The sequence below is a fragment of the Meleagris gallopavo genome, chromosome 2, assembly GCF_000146605.3.
Source record: "Meleagris gallopavo isolate NT-WF06-2002-E0010 breed Aviagen turkey brand Nicholas breeding stock chromosome 2, Turkey_5.1, whole genome shotgun sequence".
NCBI classification, from domain to species: Eukaryota; Metazoa; Chordata; class Aves; order Galliformes; family Phasianidae; genus Meleagris; species Meleagris gallopavo.
In genome coordinates, this window is record NC_015012.2 from 49818549 (window position 1) to 49836996 (window position 18448).

Below are 18448 nucleotides of genomic sequence, written 5' to 3' on the forward strand. Positions count from 1 at the left end.
CAGACTTTTTTTAAAGTTGTTTTCTTGTTTTCCAGTTTTTATAAGTTTGTCACCTTTTATTACCCCATTAAACATAAAACTCTATAAATAAGGAGTCATGAGGGCCCTTGCTGTAACATTTACATGAGACTTCCTTTATTCATAATGTTAATCTCCCACTGCAGGAGAATTTGAAGAGTTAGGGCTGTTAAGTCCACAAAGTACTGTTAAGTCTATGAGCTCTTCCTGTGACAGCAGTTGCACTGCTGTAAGGCTGCAAGAATGAACTGTGTGTAGAACTGTGTGTACTCAGAGATCTACAGGCAAGAAATTTTTTTTTTTCTAAGAAAAAATGAGGAAGGAAAGAGGTAGAAAAGTTACCCCATAGAAACTCTGCTCTTTTCCTTCAAGTAATATATTGAATAGTAATGATGCTATGACTATATTAAATGACCAGGAGAGACAAAGAAAAACAAACAAGTAAATCTAAGGAGTAATAACACAGTTTTCCCCAACCTTCTCCTTCAGTTAAGTAGGGAGGAAGTCTAAGAATACTTTACTGCAAAAAGTTCCCTGTGAGGCATTTTGCAGTGTTACAGTTCTCTTTGAGCCTGTACTTGGAACACCATAAACCTGATAATTTGCCATTGGCAGGAGATCTTTTGGTAACAGTCTTTGTCCTTGTGCAAACAAACAAAAAAAACCTGCCATCCTGGTTACTCATTCAAATCCTAGTTTGTAGGTTGATTTATTGTCATCAGCCTGCTTTTTGAAGTGTATAAAATATTTTGCTGTTGAGAATATGTTTAAGTTGGCTGTTATTGTAGCATGACTGAGAAATATTGAAAGTTTGTATATAGGTGGGCTTCAAGTATTTTTTAGAGGTATTTTAAATAATCTTGATCACTTGATAGAAATTGTAGACAACAGTCAATATCACTGATTTCCTAGATAAAACTGTTCCTGTTGTTAGCATGCTTTGATCTTTGACGACATCTTTTCTTTTCCTCTACTTCCAAGATCAATTAATAGAAATTCTGATTTTATTTAGATTGTTTCCTAATCCAAATGTAGTTGAAATTCATGTAAATGCGTATACTAAGCTAATCAATTTCAAACCAGTTGTTTTGTCCACTTCTTTTTCAGAAACATCAGTTGTATAAGAAAAGAAAAACATTTTTTTCTATTACCCAGTTATGTGCCATACCTCTTTAATTTATTTAAAAGAAATTTACAAGTGGATCAGTACATGGCTGTGTATTACAATTGTATCATTACTATACATATGGCCAAGCTGAGGTAACACGTGATGGTTCTGATTTGAGAATTAGTCATTCCTCTCTATTAATATCTTCTTTCTTTTCTCTGTCTTTCTCTGTTGTTTCTGTTCCTGCTGGCTTTCCTCTGTCAATTCTCCAATGATGCTCTATAATTATAATGAATAATTAAAAAAAAAACAACCAACACCGTAGTTATCCCCATTTGTCCCCGTTCAGCGTCTTGCAGCCCCATCAGCCCTCTGTCCTACAAGACCATGAGCTGTAGGAATTCAGCAGACCGAGCAAAACTTTTTGCATCTACTGATGCTGTTGGACGTAGAAGAACACATCTTGCAGGGGTAAGCATGCTGGTTATATGTAAGTTAATGTCTCATGCCATAACCACCTGATTGAATTTCTTGTTAGAACAAGAATAGCTGCATATCTAACATTTCCCTCTGCAGCCTCCCATTGCTTCCAGTTTGTTTTATAGTTGGTTAGATATTAACTGGTATATACTACATTATCTGTTGCCATAGCCTGATTGTGCACTAAAGAATCTGCTTGGAAAGACACTCATTTTTGCAGAATGCTTTATCTTCTCATGAGGTACAGAGGCAGTTGCAGAATATTTTGTCCTTTTCTCTGAACTTCCAGCGAAAATCAGAGCAGTCTGATACAGGCGAGATCAAATTCATGTTGACTGTGCTCCAGGCCAACAGGATGCAGTCAGTTCCAGTTCAGATATCATTTGCTGAACTTGAGTAGTTACATTTTTTTCTTGTGCTCTGAGTTTTAGAGTGTAGTAAGAGTGAAGTCTTCTCTGCAAATGAGTATGTACGTGGGCAAAGTATCAGGAGACGGTGCTGTCTGTTATTGACATCCTTTTTGGAAGCAGCGTTAGATGAAGGAAGCATGAATCAGAGCCAGTGTTAAGCTTTGAGGCAGGTGTTAGTTTGCTGAAGTTTAGGCCGAGACATAGTTTTAAGTTATATCTGTACAGAAATCTTGCACTATGTGAAGGCATGTTGTGAACTCCCAGGCTATCGGTTTGGCACCTCTAAGAACTTTCTCACTGTTTTTTTTGTTTGTTTGTTTTGTTTGCAATTAAGAAGAAGAAAAGTTGGTGCATCTTGATGAAAAGAAATGATGTAAGAATATTGCTAATACCAAATAACAGAGTTAAGAGCTATTTTTAGTAGCCTACATGTTTCAGAGAATCTTTTTACTGGTTAGCCTCTGTAGGAATTCTGATTTTTTACTTCACTGGGAAAAAATTGCTGTTACTGTATCTTCAGGACTAATTAGGTAGATCCTATATAGACAGTTTTTGTAGCAAACCAGAATTCTTGTTCATTGTAGTGCATTTATTCTGGCTGTATACAATCTGATAACTTGGGTGATTATCATCATATTAGTCAATAGAACTCTTGTAAATGACAGTGCCAAAGGACTGGTTAATTACTCTCAAGTAACAACTTCAGGACTGGGACCACTTATTGCTTATCACATATTACATGAGGTTTTTGACAATTTGAAACAACTAATTTTACCCCTATGCAAAAATACCTCATGGGATTTACAAAGATAGACCAAAGTTTATATGCTCATACAGTTGTTTTCCATCTCCAGCTGTTAGACGTGTTTTCATGTCTCACATGCTCAGTATATGACTGTGTAGCAGCCCCTTTACACCATGCTGGCTGAGTGACAGCTCAGTGTACTCTCCTCTATTCTCATGCTTCAGACTCTGGGAGCTTAAGCTCATTACTCCAAAAATCCAGTGTTTTTCATTTATATTTAAGTGGAGGAAATATGTAGATGCTTAAATTCTTATATATAGCCTTAAGCCAATTGTTCTATAATACAAACTAGAGTTGTAACATAAATATTTTTAAAAATTAGTATGATTTTTCATAGTTCTCATCCCAAGACGAAAAATAAAGAAGGGAAGATATGAAATCACTATGATGCATAAGAATCAGTGTCAAAAAAAAACAAAAAAACCCACCCAAAACATATACTGGGGAATCATTCAAGAAAAAAGAAAATTAGGATACTACATTTCCAGACTTTGAGGGCATCTGTGGTGTTGACATATAGCAATGAAGGAAAAAGTCTATGTTGTGTAGGGATTCTTACCACTTACCCACTCCAGAAAGTAGTTTTTTTGGTGGCTTGTTTGTTTGTTTGTTTTTCTTTTTCTCCAAATGAAATCCAGGGTTTGTGGGGAATAAGTATTATCTTTGGAAGCAGTGGTAGGTACTGTGTAGCAACCAGCAGAGATCAAACCTTAAAAGATAACTTTTTGCCTGTGTAAAAATAAGCCTCTGCAAATTACATCTTAAGACGGTAAAGAGCATGATTAAGAAGGATCATTGTTGTCAGATGTCTATTTCCTTACAGAAGCAGTGTCAGATTACAGAAGCTACATTCATGAACTTGTCAAACAGGCTGTAGAATCTACTGACTCAGCGCTTTTTCTTAGCCCCACAACCCCTCATCCTTAACTGAGCTTGGTTTGCTTTCTTAGCTGGTGTGAACTGTGGCTTGACTTTGTCTTTGTTTGCTGAACTATAGACTGACAAAAAAGAAAAGGAGAGAGACCATTTGTCATCCAACTTCTCAGCCAACTTGAAAGGAGGTCATTTTCTTCCAACCCCAAAGCTAGATCTCCAGCTCCCTCTCCAGTTTGGTAAGCCAAGTACATGCTTTAGCTGGAGGCTGAGCTATAAGCAGCTCTAATTGTTCTGTTGATTAAATGTTAGCATGCACAGGAAAATCAGTGCAACCTTATTTGGTGGTATAAATGTTTTCTGTATGCAACAAAGTAAAGATGATATTGTTTTTAGAAAAAAAAAATACTGTTGCTTTTTAAGGAAAGGGAAAAAGGACCAATGTACCTGGCTTCTTACCTCTTGGCTGGGTCAATGCTCACATAATCTACAATGCTGAAAGCTCATTGGTTGTTCCAGTAGTTCTGCTTGATAGTAGAGAAATAGGGAAGTTGTTTGGTTTTGAAACTGTACAGGTGGTATGTAGCTGATATGCAGCAGAGCATGTCTTACATTGATTGTCACTCTGTGATTACACAGGCACGCATCAAAGTCTTTGCCTTCTTTGGCTGGCACGCTCAAGCAGATAACTTCCCCACCTGGTTCCTCCAAAGTTCCTTCTACTCAGGTACGTCCTCCTTCTCCTGGCAACATCCGGCCTGTCAAAAAAGACTTCAAACCTGAGAATGAAAAGAAAAGACCAGAAAAGGAGGCTGAAAAGGCCAGTGAGGAGAGGACAGAAGAGAGTAAAGAAACATCAGCAGGTGCTGGAGAATCTGCAAATCAGGAAGAGCTTGCTGTCCGAGCAGAGGTTGCGCAAGGTAAGGAGGAACTCCTGTTGAGGATAAAGAGTGCCTGAGTGTCTTTCATGTTCTTCCATCCCTTTTTTCTGAAACAATAAGCTTTAAATAGCTTTCTATCAAGTATTAGTCTAGGTTTTTCAGAATGTTACACCTACAGATGTATGTTAATTGTGAGAAAAGTATAAACAGGCTGAAGCTGTCCTTTTGCAACAGCCAGAACAGGCACACCTGTCTTGCATATCTGTTTGCTCTGACTTTTTGGCACAGAAAAGGTAGACTTTGTTCCTCACATCACGATACAAGTTCTTTTCAGACCTGGAATAGAAGAGCAATGGTCTGAAAATCAACCATACAGGAAGTCATCATTTAACAGGATAATGTGAGTGATGAGAATGTCCAGCTTTGCTAGATGCATAATACAGTGATGCTGATAACATGAAACCGTACCTGCTTATCTATAATATTGCTGGAGTACCAAGGATGGGGGAAATTAGCAGGGTAAGATGGAATGCAAGAAGATACAACGTACAATAATGATAACAAGTCATAAGAAGAGGAAAAGATACATCTGAAAGTGAGAAATATTGGCTTGTTCTAATAGAATTTTTAGACCATAAATACAGTATTGAAGTATCTCAAGGATAGGATAGAATGGCCGTTGTGGCCCCTGGCATTGATAGGATGGGTTACCTGGTGTTCTTGATTTGAAAGTAATAAATTCCCTTGTGACTGTCCTTCAGAAAACAGTTTTATGTATTAATTATCCTGCATTTAACTGCAAGATGAGTAATTGGAGGTTGTTCTTCTGTAAGAAAACTTGTGAAATGATTACTTTTGTTTCAGTAAGTCCTGTTAAAGTAGTTGCAGTCTGGTTCCTAGGACTTATCATACAAGGTGCAATCCCAGATGTATCTGTTGGTAATGGGTATGTAAAGAAGGTATGAGATGATTGGCATGATGGGATGGGATTTTAATTGCTTTTCTGATAGCCTTTTGCTTGCATCATAGAAAACTTCCTTTTCAAAGTACTTTGGGTATACCTTTAAGGGTTACCTTTGCAATTTACATGCAGTACTTTCCAAGTCCAAAGTAAAGTCCAGAAAAACATGGAGATGTTTGTTCGGCAGTTTAGCTCAGGAGAAAGAGAGGCTCAACTTCTCTGCAGAGTTGGTCAGTATTTGGGTAGTGACAGGGTTATTTAGTATGGAAACAGGTTATCTGTGACAAAGGGATCTGAAAGTGAAGTAGTTCGTGTTCGCAGTGGGGAAACAGCAGGTAGTGAAGAGGAGCAGGGGAGAAGATACTGTAGTCATAGTGGTGAACAGCACTTCAGATTGGATGTATTTTGTCAAAACCAGGGAATAAAGTCACTGATGATTGAGACCTAAAACTGGAACCTAAGTTTAAGGACAGATCTTGCTTTGCAGGTAGAGGCCCAAACTGTCAAAACTTAGCCACTGGTTGTATCCAAGAGTCTAGAGCAGAGCAAATGCAACTTTTGGTGCTAGAATTACATTCCTGCAGGTGAGGAGTTGATTTCAGCCAGTTACCTGAACTGGCCTCTAATTTGCCTGGTTCAGACCCCTGTCAGCTGTGTAGGTAGCCAGGAGGTGAGCAGGTAATGATCACTAGTGGAACTATTCAAACTTTTGCAGTACAATCTCATTTTTTACCAATGCTGTTATTGTTCTAATGGAATTTTGGGTGCATCTGTGCACCTTGTCCTCGTCTTTTCTGACAGCAGGGCAGGTGAGCATTGAATGAGCTTTGTGTTACATTGCCAGAGTCAGCACCCGAAGGAAAGAAGTAAAGCCCAAGCAGTGCAAAGCTGTGCTACATTCAGAAGTGACAGCCCTGCTTTGGTCCATGTTAGTAAACTGACAAGGGCAGAGGTTCAGGAACTCTGTCACTTCAACCATTTAACTATTACAAGCATTCTCTACTGTGTTTCTGGTCCAGGTTGTAATTGCAACGCCACATTTTCTTCTGTCATCAAGGCTACTAAGCATAGCTTTAAAGGACTCCAAGACTTTAGGAGTGCTCAGGTTACTTACTTTTTTCTTCCACTCATCCAGATTTTTCTGAGTTCCCTGCTTTGTCTTTGTGGTTAGCCTAGTCCAGGTTTGTTCCCTAGGAATGTACTGGACACTCTGGCAGTGTGACAGGCTGAACTGTGCCGCTTTTCTTCAGGGCAAGGGAACAGGCCCTGGAACTCTTAAAATGACTTGTATAAGTATAGGCTTTGAATTCAAAGTGAGCATGCATAAAGATCTGTCAGAAGACTTACATTGTACTTGATTAAAAAAAAGGCAGAAGAGAATTCATTAGATGTGAACACTGAGCAGAGAAAGCAGCTGAGTTTGTGTTTGTGCATACAATGATATGTAGGAGGGGACATCAGAAGAAGCTGATGAGGGATGTAGAGCACAGGCCTTATGAGGAGTGGCTGAGGGAACCGAAATTGTGTAGTCTGAAGAAGAGGAGGCTCAGAGGTAATCTTATCCCTCGCAACTACTACCTGAAGGGAGGTTGTGGTGAGGTAGTAGTCAGCCTTTTCTCCTAACAATAGGACTAGAGGGAATGGCCTCAAGTTGCGCCAGGGGAGGTGCAGGTTGGATGTTAGGAAAAACTTCTCCAAGAGAGTGGTCAGGCACTGGAATGGGCTGCCCTGGGTGGTGGTGGAGTCACCAGGAGTCTCTGGAGGTGTTCAAGAAACTAGGAAATGTTGTAATAAGGGACATGGTTTAGTGGGAAGTACTGGTGGTGATGAGTAAATTTGGTGGTGATGAGGTTGGATTGGATGATCTTGGAAGTCTTTTCCAACCTAGGTGAATCTATGATTCTGTGAAACCCCTACTGGAAGTTGTTAATGAGGTGACGAAAACAATAATCTAAGAAACAGTTAGAAATGTAGATTGAAGTTATCTCCTTGCCAGTTCTGATGACTTACTTCATATTTATCTTCTCAAGATCCTGACTCAATTGCTAGTTCATATACTTCTCTACCCATTTTTTGTACATAGTGCCAGATGTTATTACCCTGAGAGTGCTTCCTTCAAGTTAGCTTGTGTGTTATTAATGGCCTCTGGCCTCTAGGGAAAAAGCATAGCAAAGATGTCCTTTGCCTGTGCTAGAAAATGCCCGGCAAGCTTGCAGAAGTGTGAATTAGTGTTTAACTTGAGAAAAATTTATAATATCTCCTCTACCAGTTGGCTAAAGGTGGCGAAAGATGGTCCTGGGTAAAGAATATAATAGGAAGCAAGTGCTTGCCTCACCGCTGTAAGAACAATTTAAAAAAAGAATACAGAAGGAGGGAAAGCAATCTTTACTTTCATGAGAGCAATTTTAGTGAATAGTGACAGCGAAGCCTCTTACGGTTTGAATTCAAGCCACAGTTCACCATTAATGGCAAGGCGTGTATGAAGTTGCACTGTTTCAGTGAGTTTGTTGTTGTAGATCAGCCATAACATATATCAAAAGTACCTACAGAAATTCTAATTGGCTGGTAAAAGCCAGAATATCTGCAAAGCTGCTAACAGTTTGTGTTCTGCCCTTACTGCAGATCACTTCAGGCAGTTGATGTTTGAGATCGCAGAGTCACTTAAAGGGACTGGCCTACTCACCAAAAAGTGTGGCTCTAATTTTTGGCTACAGTCTATAGAACAGAAGAAAATGTAATATTGCAACATGTAATTTCTGGACTCTGAAACTTAGCAAATATGATGGCAGAGACTTGCTGAGTCATCACTCCTCCCATTGAGACCCTGTCAGTATTTTATTCTTCTGACAGAAAAGCTGGCTTAGTCTTCCAACTGAAGCTGCTTTCACAAAACAGACTTCTGTTAGGAAGTATGTATATTCCTTGCTTTTATAAAATTCTTCCTCTGTGTAAGCTTGAAAATACTTTACAGAATATTTGATACTGTATTTTCTTTTCCTTTTAAGAGGTAGGGGTGTTTGAGAGAGAGGCAGAACAAGATAAAGAGAGGAAGAGAGAAAAATACAAGTATTATCTTGGCTACTGTGCCTGTTGAGACCAGTTTTTTTTCCTATCTATTTCAGCAGCCAGCCCACCCCTACCTTCTGCTCCCCCAGCACTTTCTCCACCCCCAGCCCCTGTGAAGACTTCTGCAGGTACAACAGATCCTGAGGAAGCAACAAGGCTGCTGTCAGAGAAGAGGCGCCTCGCTCGTGAGCAGCGAGAACGAGAGGAGCAAGAAAGGAGGGAGAGAGAAGAGCTTGAAAGGTGATCCTGTGCCTCTTTAGTAGAGAATATAAGTTTTTAGCAGCTTCCTAGCAAACGTTTGTGCATATTTTGTTGTTATATTGTAAAATATGAAGCACAGTGCTGAGGTGCAGGAGACACTGCACTTCTCCCAGATTTTTATTTTTTTAATTTTTCATAGAAATGTACATCTAAACATCTATAGTGTTTAAACCTATCTCAAATAGATATGTATTTTATTAGAGCTTGAAAAAAGGACAGCATTAGAGAGCAGATCCTCAGTGTAACTCTTGATTGCTTTCTCAGACTAGCAAAGCTATACTTGTTTATTCTGACAAGGGAACCCTGCTTGGCTGTTGTCAACACTGCAACAGTGGCTTACTCTTACTTTGAAGCTTTAGCTCTGTTTTGATGTCTAGCAGCTGTGACTCAAAAATTCGTGTTTTCTCATTTAAAATCAGGACACCCAAAAGTTTTGAAGGGGCACCTATAACTGTGTCTGTAACACAAGTTGAGCACCATTTTAGAGGAATGCCATGCCTCTGGAATTTGTTGTACTTCCTTAGCAACACTGCCAAATGTAAGAACAAGGCAAAGGCAGTTAGAATATCCTGAATTCCCAAAAGGCTCATGACCCTGTCCCTCTCAGAATGATTTTAAAGAAAGTAAGCTGCTGTGATGTGAGAGTAATGTGGTGAATAAATAATAAAGGTAAACAAAAGGTAAAGGATAATCAGCTTTCACAACAAAAAGTTTTCAGTCTTTATTGAGTGCTTCATAAATGAATCTGAAAGGACACATGGCTAGTGAGATAATGCAGGTCTTCAGTGAGATGAAAGCCAGTCATGAAGGGTTCAAAGATGTATCTTATATTGCTGAGATACAAAGTGGAATACTGTTAAGCATAAAGGAATGCATATAATGAAATAACTATTACTTATATGCTGGTGATCTCTGGGCTAATTATTTCTCAGTGAAGAGATCTTGTTTGGAGTTGAGTATGCAAAAGTATCAGATGAGTCATGGTCAATAAAATAAATGAACTGTTATGGATTACTAGAGAAAGAGAACAAAATAGAAAATGTCTTTATGAATTATCCATGGTGAATCCACCTCTTGAATGTTGAGTGCTGTATTACTTTTGAGAATAAAGCTGGTAAACTAGGGCAATAAGCAGAGAAAGTCATTAAGGGTAATCAGAAATAGAAAACAGCTCCTATACTGAAGTACAGAATGTGTCCAAGAGAGAAACAAGGAGCTTCATCAGGTGGAGGATTAGGAACAGGTTTCTTTGCTGAGAGGGTGGTTGGGCACTGGAATGGGCTCCATAGGGCAGCCCAAGCTGCCAGAGCAACATTTTGGCAACACTCATAGACATAATGTTTGAATTTTGAGCTGTCCTGCATGGAAACAGGAGTTGGACTTGATTTTTGTGGATCCTTTCCAACTTAGGATATTCTGAGATTCTGTGGGGATTCTTATATATTAGATCCACACCAAAGCAGGTGAGGATTTGTCAGCTGGAAAGACAGCTTTTCCTCTACTTCTGAGTGGAGATATGGTAAGCTACAAAGTCCACTATGATTTGTAATGAAGAGAAAAATTATTCACTCCCATAAAACAAGGATGAGGACTATCAAATGAGACTAGGAAATAACATGTTCAAAAATCATGAAGGTGAACTATTGTAGTTTTTGTTTGTTTATTTTTTAATCTGGGAGTCATTTCTGCAAGTTAAGGTGGGTGCCAAGAAAGTATGCTGATTCAAAACATGATTGAATGGAATAACAAAGAGAAGTGTCTTCTACAGTGAAGACAGTCATACTATTTCTGAATCAGAAACTGCCTGAACTACGAATCAGTGGAATCCTCTCATATAATGGAGAAGTAAAACCTTGCAAAGGTTTTATGTTGTTCAGTAGGGCATCTACCATTTTTGGTGCCTGCTGGAAACAGAAGAGATGGCTTGGCCTCACCCTCCTCAGATGTTTTTGAGGTTCTTATGAATGAAAAAACAGTGTAGCCTTTCTCCAGCTGTTCAGTCCTGATGTCTTGGATCAGAAGTCTGCTTTTTTCTTTTATCTTGTGCTTTTTCGTGATTGCAGGCAAAAGAAGGAGGAGCTGTCCCAGAGGATAGCTGAAGAAAGAGCTCGCCGAGAAGAAGAAGAAGCTCGCAGACAGGAAGCTGAAAGAAAACGAAAAGATGCAGAGGAGGAGAGGGAAAAGGAAGAACGGCTGCGTCGACAGGCAGAAGAGAGAGAACAGAAGGAGAGAGAAGAGATGGAGCGCATTCAGAAACAAGTATGTCCCCCTCTTGGAATTTCTGTGCAGCACCTAATTTAGAGGGGTACTTAAAATAGAAATGCTACACAGCGTGAATATGTGTGATGTGATGTGTGTGGCTGAAGTCATTTCATGGCATGGTTCAAAGAGTAAAGATGCTTCTTCTTGACAAAAGCTTGCAGTAGGGAGGGTTTTTGTTAGCTTGTTTTTGTTTTTTGTTTTCTTGTAAAAGTTGCTTATTTTAGAACAAATCCTGTGATGAAAAAATCACAGCGGAATTTTATAAATGGTGTTATGTGAGAGAACTGTTTGTCCATACAGTTGTAGAAGGTCTAGAGACCAATATAATCATTGATACTTCATACCTGGAAATGTTCAAGGCCAGGTTGGATGGGACTGAGCAATCTGGTCTAGTGGGAATAAACTGTTGTAGTAGTTCCATCATACAACATTGTCACATTAAGGGAGCAAGGCATTTCTACACTATACTCCAGAGAAGTTTTACATTTAATTTAAAAAGCAGGATTTGAAAGCTTGTGCAAATGTACCTGTAGCTGCTTGTCCTTGGTCTCACTAAGCAATAATTCTGATGGCCATATAAAGCATTCTACTTCTTTTGACTTCCAAAAACATCCATCACTGAATACATGGATTTGTTGAATGCTTTGCTGGCTGTTGTTCTTATGCTGAAGGTTAGGAAATGTATTTTATCATCTGCTCTGCTGTCAGTACATGCCAGTCAGAACAGGCACAGAACCTTATTCATCTCTGCATGTTATGCAGAACATAGATTAATAAAAAAAAATGTGCAATTCAGTCTGAGAAGGTTGTTCGCAGATTTAAATCCTAAGGTATTGCAAATACGTATAGATGAGCATATATCAGTGTAAATCTGTTCTCAAATAGTAATTTTTTCCCTTGCTTTTTTTGTCTACCATCTCAACTCAGAAAGAAGAGGAAGCTCGCCTACGGGAAGAGGCAGAGAGGATTCGATTAGAACGTGAAAAGCATTTCCAAAGAGAAGAACAAGAGCGCTTGGAAAGGAAGAAGGTAGATGTGTGGGTAGATAGTAATAGAACAAGGAGGAATGGTTTTAAACTAAAGGAAAGGAGACTTAGATTAGATGTCAGGGGGAAGTTTTTTGCAGAGAGGGTGGTGAGGTGCTGAAACGGGTTGTTGAGAGAGGTTGTGGATGCCCTGTCCCTGAAGATGTTTAAGGCCTGGTTAGATGGGATCCTGGGCAGCCTGGTCTAATATTTGATCTAACAGCTGGCAAAGCTGCATGTGGCATGGGGTTAGAATTTGATGACCCTTGAGGTCCCTTTCAACCCAAGTCATTCTATGATAAGGTTACAGTACATGCAGAGAAACTGTAATTCATCTAGCTTCCACCTCTGCTGTAGGAAGTTATTCACAAAGTTAATGTGCCCTCAGAAAAGCTGTGGTCCTCACCAGTGTAGCCTGATTTGAAAGTACAGATAATATTGCCAACAGTGGAAAAAAAAAAATCATTTCTTTTTGCAGTAAGCAAATGCAACTTTGATAAATGACGGGCAGTTACGGTTTGAGAGAGAAAAATTTAAATTAGTGTCAGCAAACATTATTTTCCTCCTTCATGTTTTTTGCAGAGACTTGAGGAGATCATGAAGAGAACTAGGCGTGTAGAACCTGTATATAAGGTCAGTGCCACAAACTTGTCATGCATAAATAGTGGGCACATTTCAGTTCCTCCCTCTGGTGCCATTTTTAATTTATAACGTTATTCTTCCTTTGTAGAAACCCAATGACCAGCAAAATGGACATATATCAAAGGCAAATAGTTCTGGAGAAGCAGGTATTGTGTTTAACTGTACTCTGAGTACAACAGGTGAATAAATGCTTATTGAGCACAATTTCAGTTAAGAAAACCATTAGAAGAGTTAACTGAAGTCTTAGTAAATGTTATTTAATTAGCCTTTCTGTATAGGTAGTTATCCATTACTAAATGAGTCAGCTGTTTCAGTAACTTTTTTACATTGGCGTTTAACAAGAGGGAACTGCTTACCAAGTTTAATTATTTATAAAATTAAAAAAAAAAAACCACGTTAACTAGTTTAGTTTTGACAAACTCGGCCAGTGATTTTGCAGTTTCTTTTTTCATAGTATTAGAGATGTGGTCTGTCATCAAAACAAACCATTCACAATCCTAAACATTCCCCCATGCTTTCTCTTTCACACCTGCTGCTTTATTCACTTGATGTTAATTTCTACTTCTTTTTAATTTCTTTCAAAATTCAGGTCTTACCAAAGCCTTATGATCTCTCTGTAATACCCACACTCAGTCTTTCCTTCAGTTCTGTTCCCACTGCTTGTTTGTTTTTTTTCCTTCCCCTCTGGCTATTTTAGGTAAAATTTAATCTGAACCTTAATACTTAGAATAAAGGAAGCAACATAAAAGTTACCGTATATTAAATAATAAGCAAATACTAATTAGCAGGATTTAAATATACTGAAGACAATCTGTCAAATAGCTTAAACTGTAGTAGTGTAATATAACAAGTGATGATAATCTTTATTTCTCTTTCGTATTTGCATTGAGTAACAAGAGAGGACAAATAACGGCACTGGCTGCTCATACTCCTTTTTTCTCCTTCGTGTTTATAGTGAATGTGCAAATGAGCACTGCCAGGAAACTATTTGACATGAATTTCAATATGTGTTTGGAAGTTATTTGTTTACATATTATCTTTTTAATTAAAAAAAAAAAGTTTGGGAACTGCTAATACAGAATGTGTCTGGAGTGCCATCTGTTGCTGCAGGCACTGATTAAGTTGCTGTCAACCATTTAAATAGTTCTTGAAAGTAAAAATGGCTTTACGACCTGAGGCTTGTGCTTTCCTTCCAGAGGCAAAAAACAAGTAGTCAGTTTTTGATGGCAGAGGGGAATTTCAACCTCCATTTCTGCAGTGCCAAAGGAAAGCTGGAATCCATCAGTGATTGGAGAAATAGAAAAATGCCCTCACTCCCAGGGCTGCTCTGCTGTTTCTGACTTTGCTTTATCTTGATATGATATTGAGTTGAAGATATTAATGGACATACTTCAGCCAGCTCTAACTTTCCATAATACATACCAGCAGACTGCTTCTGACCATTGGCAAATTCTGTTGCTATTTTCTTTTCTTTTCATTTTAAATCTTACTGTTTGGCAAAAAGTGAAGAAACTTGTACAGGAGTGGCCAAATCACACAATGAAACAAAATCCATCATCTCTGTGTCATTTGTTTGACCTCTCCCTCAAAAGAGGAAATAACTCTGCCTTTCCAAAGCAAAAGAACCAGCCTTTTTTTTAATGTTAAAACTGACGTAACTCCCACTTGGTCCATCTGTAGCAGGACAAAAACCTGTATGGCTAATATCTTTCATATAAAAACTTGTCAAAACCAGATTAAGGCACTCAGCATCGAAGACTTCAGTCCAAGCACTTAGGTCATAGCAGAACAAGAGCTATGAATGGAGGGCTCTCAGATGAAGTGGTTTAGGTGGCCTAGATAAGTGCATTTAAGCCTAAATTGTTCTTATGATTATTGTAACAGGTGCCAGAGTCCAGCTGCTTCCTTTTACAGAGCTATATATGAATTAGTATGGCTGTAGGTACAATGCAGAAGACTGTAGCAATACTTTAAAAGAACATCCTAAGGCAGGCCAGTGACATCATATGGTCATTGTGTGTCATCCAATTTTAGGCTCTTTGAGCATTTTATGGTTGTGATTTAGTACTTGTTGAAATCTCCTTCCCATGGAGATTTTCCCCTTGTTTCTTTTTGGTTTACAGCCAGTGATGAACACAGGAAATGAGAGGTAATGTTGATGTCCCAGTGTTCTCCTATTCCATTCTTCATGGCATTTTGAAAAAAAAAAACAGTGTAATGTTCTGTAAGATATCATCCTATTTTGACCACCAGATGAAGTGCTGATATTGTTTACATGCTTAAACTGATTATTACTACCAACAAAGCTTTAACTTTTGAAATCTGTGAAACTGATATGTCCAAAGCTTGACAAAGAAAACAGGAATTAACTAAATTTTAAAATTGTAGCTTACCTTAGCTGTGCTATCTTTTGTAGAAAATGTTTTATCCTACTTTGAAGGAAGATGATGTTGCTTATTTTTATGAAATTGTGCTTTCCCCCTCTAGTCATAACCAGTCCTACATCTCCCATGGAACCTTCAGGAGGACCTCAGCTTCAACATGCAACACAATCTCCAAACAGTGGGAAACCCGTAACCTGCACACACATGATTGTTTCACATCAACCCCCCGTAACTATGGACAGGTAAGAGGATTGTTGAGTATTAGAGGGTGTTTACAGGATAAGAGTCACTAGAGTAATAGATGATTTTCTCAGATCCATGTATTCATTAGCTAAATAAGAGACACAGCTGTTTAATCTGCCATTTTTCCTGTTTATTTTTATCTTTTCCTGTGTTTAGAGAAGAATTTTAACATCTTTCACTTAGCAGTAACCCATTTTTACAACTGAAGAATTTTGTGAAAACATAGTTCATTCTTTGCAGTGTTTGAAAGAATGTGTTGCCAGCAATTATTACATAAATTGAAACTTAATTGATAGGGCAATTCTCTTTGCTTCTTTCCATGAATTTAGCTTCATAAAAAACAGTCTGAATTTGCAGGGTTAGTTTTCTTGACTGGAATAGTGAACACTGTGCTTACAGCCTGGATACTTTGGTTTGTGAATTGCTTGAAGAATCAGCAAGTTATGATTGCTAAACAAAAGATACAGATTTACTCATTTTGACTCTGTATTTTTAAAGGAGAGTTTGAGGAGGCAGATATTTAACATTAGGAGCTCTCTGTAGTTGTGAGGCGAGTCACTCAGATTTTGAGAAATTATAGAAATGCTTGAAAGCTCTGTGCTGAACCAAGTGAAATCTGTTACATAAGCATGAGCTGTCAGTTACTTCAATGTTAGTAAGAAAAGCAGAAAGCCAAATAATCCCATAGCCCTTTCATGTTTTATGCAGGTAATGCCAGAATATGCATGGAAAAACTTGAATGTGGAAAGCCATCTCGCAGTCTGTAATGGGCAGTAGGCTTCAGGATGTGATTGGCACTAATTGAAGGAGGAATTTGCCCTTTCTGTCCCTCCATATGCCTGAGGGATCTTAGCCTGCTGTCATGCTGACAAAGATGCTCCTGCTGAGATAAGTTCTGTCAGTGACTCTGAGCACTGAACTGCATTAGATGAGCTGCATAGAGCTGTCTCATAATTATCTCAGGCAACAATTAATTGTTAATCACTCCCAACCTTAGATGCACCTTGATGTTTGTAATATAAAATGTGCCACACTAATGAATGCTGTCACGTAGCATCATGTTTGGTATGGAAGGAGGATCTGGATAGCCGAAGTGAAGAGTGAGTAGGTAAGACTGAAGAGCATGAACAAAAATTCAATGTGTGTATGAGGCTGAGGAAGGAGAAATTGATGTGCTAGGATGGAGTGGAGAGGGACTGTCTGCTTTAAAGGGACATCCGCCCTGAATGGGAAGGCAAGGGCTAAATTACTTCATAGAATCGTGATGTTAGCCCAAGCAGTTCAGCAGATTGTTGGAAGGAAGACACGGAAGCACAGGTTTTATCACATGGTGAAAGCCACAGGTGCTTCCATGGAAAGGTGCTTTCCATTGCTTGTGTACCACAGGTATCTAGCACCTAGATGTATCTTAAATTGTAGCATATGCAATAGTAATAAATATAGATGGTATTCTCTGTGAGCATCTCACTCCAGCCCTACAAAAGATTTGGCTTTTATCTGGATGTTTTGAGGGTGAGAAAGCTCAGATTTCCAGTCAGAGGTTGAAGTCCCCCTTTGCCTGGGGGACTTGTAGAATATGTGTGTATGGGCAAGAGGAAGGAACAGAGGACTGAGTGCTATTAAGGCCTATAGCAACCATCATTCTCATTGCACTTCCTACAGTGGTGTGCCATATGGGAAGTTGCAAGCCACAATAACTGAATTCTTTTCATCCAAGTGTAGTGCAATGGAAAAGGCAACACTAAATATACTTCTAAATGAAGCATGTCATGGAAATTTTCCTATTAGATAGTAAAGCATCTCGAATTACCAAGAAAACTGGTAGCTCATGGAGATACTACCTTATTAATGGCATACACTTCTACACTGAACTCATCTGTCACCTGGAGTTTTTTGTTTGTTCTCCACTTTCTAATTCTTTGCCAAAGTTCCCAGTAGTGTTGTATGCCTGAAAAGGGTATATATGCAGTGTTGTGCTGGGCACGGAGACATCACTATAAGTGGAATATAAGACAATAAACACAGGTGAAGTAGTCAAAAATTGATTCCTTTTTTGTGTTCTTTGCCTCAATGACACATAGAGGTCATTTAGGGAAAGAGTGTAAACAGGGGAGGAAAAAAAAAAAAAGCTAAGTACCAGGAGACCCTCTAGTCAATGCAGGGTTACCATGTGTTGTGGTCCAAGTGCAACCCTAGGCTCAAATAGTCCCAAAGCTGCTAATTACCAAAAGCTGGAGGCTATACCAATCTCCTAGGAATTTGTCTAATCTGCTTTTGAGATTATGGCCGCTAAGATGTCCAGTGGAAATGAATTCCACTGTTCAGTTTCTCCCTTTATATCTACTAAACATGCTCCTTAATGATTTGCTGTAGTGCCATCTACTTCTTAAAGCATAAAAAGCAGAAAATATCTAGTTATGATTTTTCCCTGGCTTCCCCCCCACACTGTCCCCACTTTGTGGCTGTATAGATGCACATCTTGAAAGAGAACTTTGAATTCTGAATCCTAGTATAACTTGATGTGTAATACTGACAATGCAGTGACCAATAATTATGGAGAACTATTTATCAAGTTAGTGGGTCAATCAGAAAAATAAATGTAACTTTGCAGAAACAAGAGGCTTCTCTTCATTGTGTCAATACTTCCATAGGTAAATGTACTGCCTAATTTCAATGCAGGAGCAAACCCCATCTTCCCCCCTCTTTCCCGCTCCCTCCATCGGATTTTTTAATGCTGTGTTCTTCTACCTCTGCTAAGGTTATTGGCAGTAGATGGGGATGAGATAAGTAATGTGACACCTTATAGCAAATAATAGCCTAGTAACTACACATGATGGAGCAGTTTTTATTAGTCTTAAAGCATTTCACAGATTGTTACAGAGTGGATCTCCAGCAGAAAAGTGTGAGTGATGTGACATGGGGTCTCTCCCAGGTAGAAAGCAGGGTCTCTGGGTCTGCTTTCAAAGCCATGTGCAATTAAACACTTTCCATTTTGAAGTTTGCTTAGCACACTCACAGACTGAAAAAAA

At 38.8% G+C, this 18448-nt stretch overlaps 2 protein-coding genes across 2 annotated transcripts in view; both read left to right on the forward strand.

Moving 5' to 3' along the window:
* Positions 1 to 1420: 1420 nt before the first annotated feature.
* Positions 1421 to 18448, forward strand: MAP7 (microtubule associated protein 7; the record flags this gene model as incomplete). The annotated part of the gene is given in 10 exon segments (XM_010707243.2): positions 1421 to 1597; positions 3819 to 3888; positions 3891 to 3933; positions 4334 to 4614; positions 8659 to 8842; positions 10927 to 11122; positions 12053 to 12154; positions 12733 to 12783; positions 12881 to 12938; positions 15280 to 18448. Coding segments are annotated over 10 exon segments (1305 nt in total), but the record flags the coding sequence as incomplete, so codon positions are not given.
* LOC104909756 (ensconsin-like) overlaps positions 16684 to 18448 on the forward strand; it is a 52973-nt gene continuing 51208 nt past the window's right edge. The window contains exon 1 of the mRNA XM_019613525.1: positions 16684 to 16762. Within this exon, the coding sequence (XP_019469070.1) occupies positions 16684 to 16762 (79 nt within the window). The remainder of the gene's footprint in view (positions 16763 to 18448) is intronic.